Consider the following 1,635-nt stretch of genomic DNA (forward strand, 5'->3'; position numbering starts at 1 on the left):
GGAGCTGTGAAGAAAGGCCAGAACCAGCTGCAATGAACAGTGATGGCCCCTGATTCCTTGGGAACAGCCCTGACCTACCTCAGAATTCTCCATGTTCAAGTCTCATGGACCCTGTGCTCAGTGCCTCAGGTTTTTGTTAAAGCACAGCTGGATTTCCTGTTACTGTGTGAAGTGGCACAGAAGTACCGTGCAGAGTCCTGGGGCTTCAGGGCCCACAGGGACAGGGATGACTCGGACTCGGAATTGTCTCTGGACACCAAGGCTCGACCGTCGATTGCTGGCCCGCTTTTATTGACAGAGGAATCAGGGATGATAAAAGACACCCACTCGAAGGTGCCTCCGRGTGACTGACGGTACCACCAAACATCATAATAATCAAAGCTGAATCCAGATCCACGGCAGGAGAGGGTCACGGAATCCCCGGCCACTCGCAGCCCTCCTCCAGCCTCCTCCAGCCTCATCTGTGCCCAGAGCCCTGCGGAGGGAGAGCGCAGGAATCGGGCAGGGAGCGAGCACGGAGCGAGGACGTTCCCCAGGTGTGCCGGTTCCCTGGCCCCGACAGTGACAAAACCTTCCCTCCTCCTCCCCCCAACATCTACATATACCCGTGTCCCTGTCCCTTTCCCCCCTGCCCCCGCCCCGGGCTCGCTGCCCCGCCCGGCTCTCACCTGCCGGCCACAGGGCCAAGGCCAAGGCCAGCAGCCCCGGTCCCAGCCCGGCCCACATGGTGACCGGCCCCGGCTCCGCCGCAGCCGCCCGGGAGCCGAGCGGAGCCGCTCTCGGGCCGCTCCCGCCCGGCCCCGCCTCTGCCCGCCCCCGGCACACCCAACCCGGGCCCCGGGGCCGCGGGCACAGAGCAGCGCTGCGCACACGGAGAGCGCGTTCTGACAAAGGGCTTCGCGGACAGCTCGCCCAGAAATTGGCCGTTGTAGAGAAGAATGTCACTGGGATCCTGGGCTGCCCTAACCACAGGGATGTTTCCTGCACCTGCCTTTCCCTGACAAGGGCCTCGGGGAGCCGGTGTTAGAAAGAAATGCTGAGAGATCTGTGTTCCCTATCTGTCGGTTTTTGGTCCACTCTGCTACAGAGCTGCTCCAGGGTGATCCTTGTTGCGCAGTAATACTTCGCAGCGTCCCCTTGCTTGACTGCCCAGATAAGCAGTGTGAATCTGTTTTCGGAGGTGTCCACTTTTCCCTTAAATCGATGTTGGAAATCTTCTCCGTAGATACCACCCTCCCTGTAAATCCATTCTAGAGTGCCCCGTGGGCTCTGACGGTACCAGTACATGAAGTATTTGCTCATATCACCTCCCTTCATGATGCACTGGAAGGTGACTACCCCTCCCTGTTGCACGGTCTGTTCCCTGAGGTGCTGCTCCAAGGCCACCTGGCCAGTGACTGCTGCAGACAGCAAGATGAACAAAGAATAACTCCAAGAATCAGCAAGGTCAGGGCAATGCTGGTGGGGATTTGGAATGGGACTGGATCAGTGGCAGGACAAAATCGTCCTCTTTGCACGCAGCGGACACAATGGGCAGAGCTGGTAGCAGCAATCAAGGCTCACAGGGAAGGAGACCCCACATTTCCCTCCCTCCTTTTCCCTGTCAGACAGGAAGCTTTTTCTGATTTTCCCCAA

The 1,635-nt window shown here is 58.9% G+C and overlaps 1 gene segment (V, D, J or C); it reads right to left on the reverse strand.

The window, feature by feature from the left end:
- Nucleotides 1-125: 125 nt before the first annotated feature.
- Nucleotides 126-794, reverse strand: LOC130588529 (Ig heavy chain V region C3-like). The segment is given in 2 exon segments: nucleotides 126-475; nucleotides 669-794. Coding segments are annotated over 2 exon segments (408 nt in total).
- Nucleotides 795-1,635: the final 841 nt, after the last annotated feature.

This window comes from Malurus melanocephalus, unplaced genomic scaffold (genome assembly GCF_030028575.1).
Source record: "Malurus melanocephalus ecotype Western Australia unplaced genomic scaffold, MMel_1.1 scaffold_6013, whole genome shotgun sequence".
Lineage (NCBI taxonomy): Eukaryota > Metazoa > Chordata > Aves > Passeriformes > Maluridae > Malurus > Malurus melanocephalus.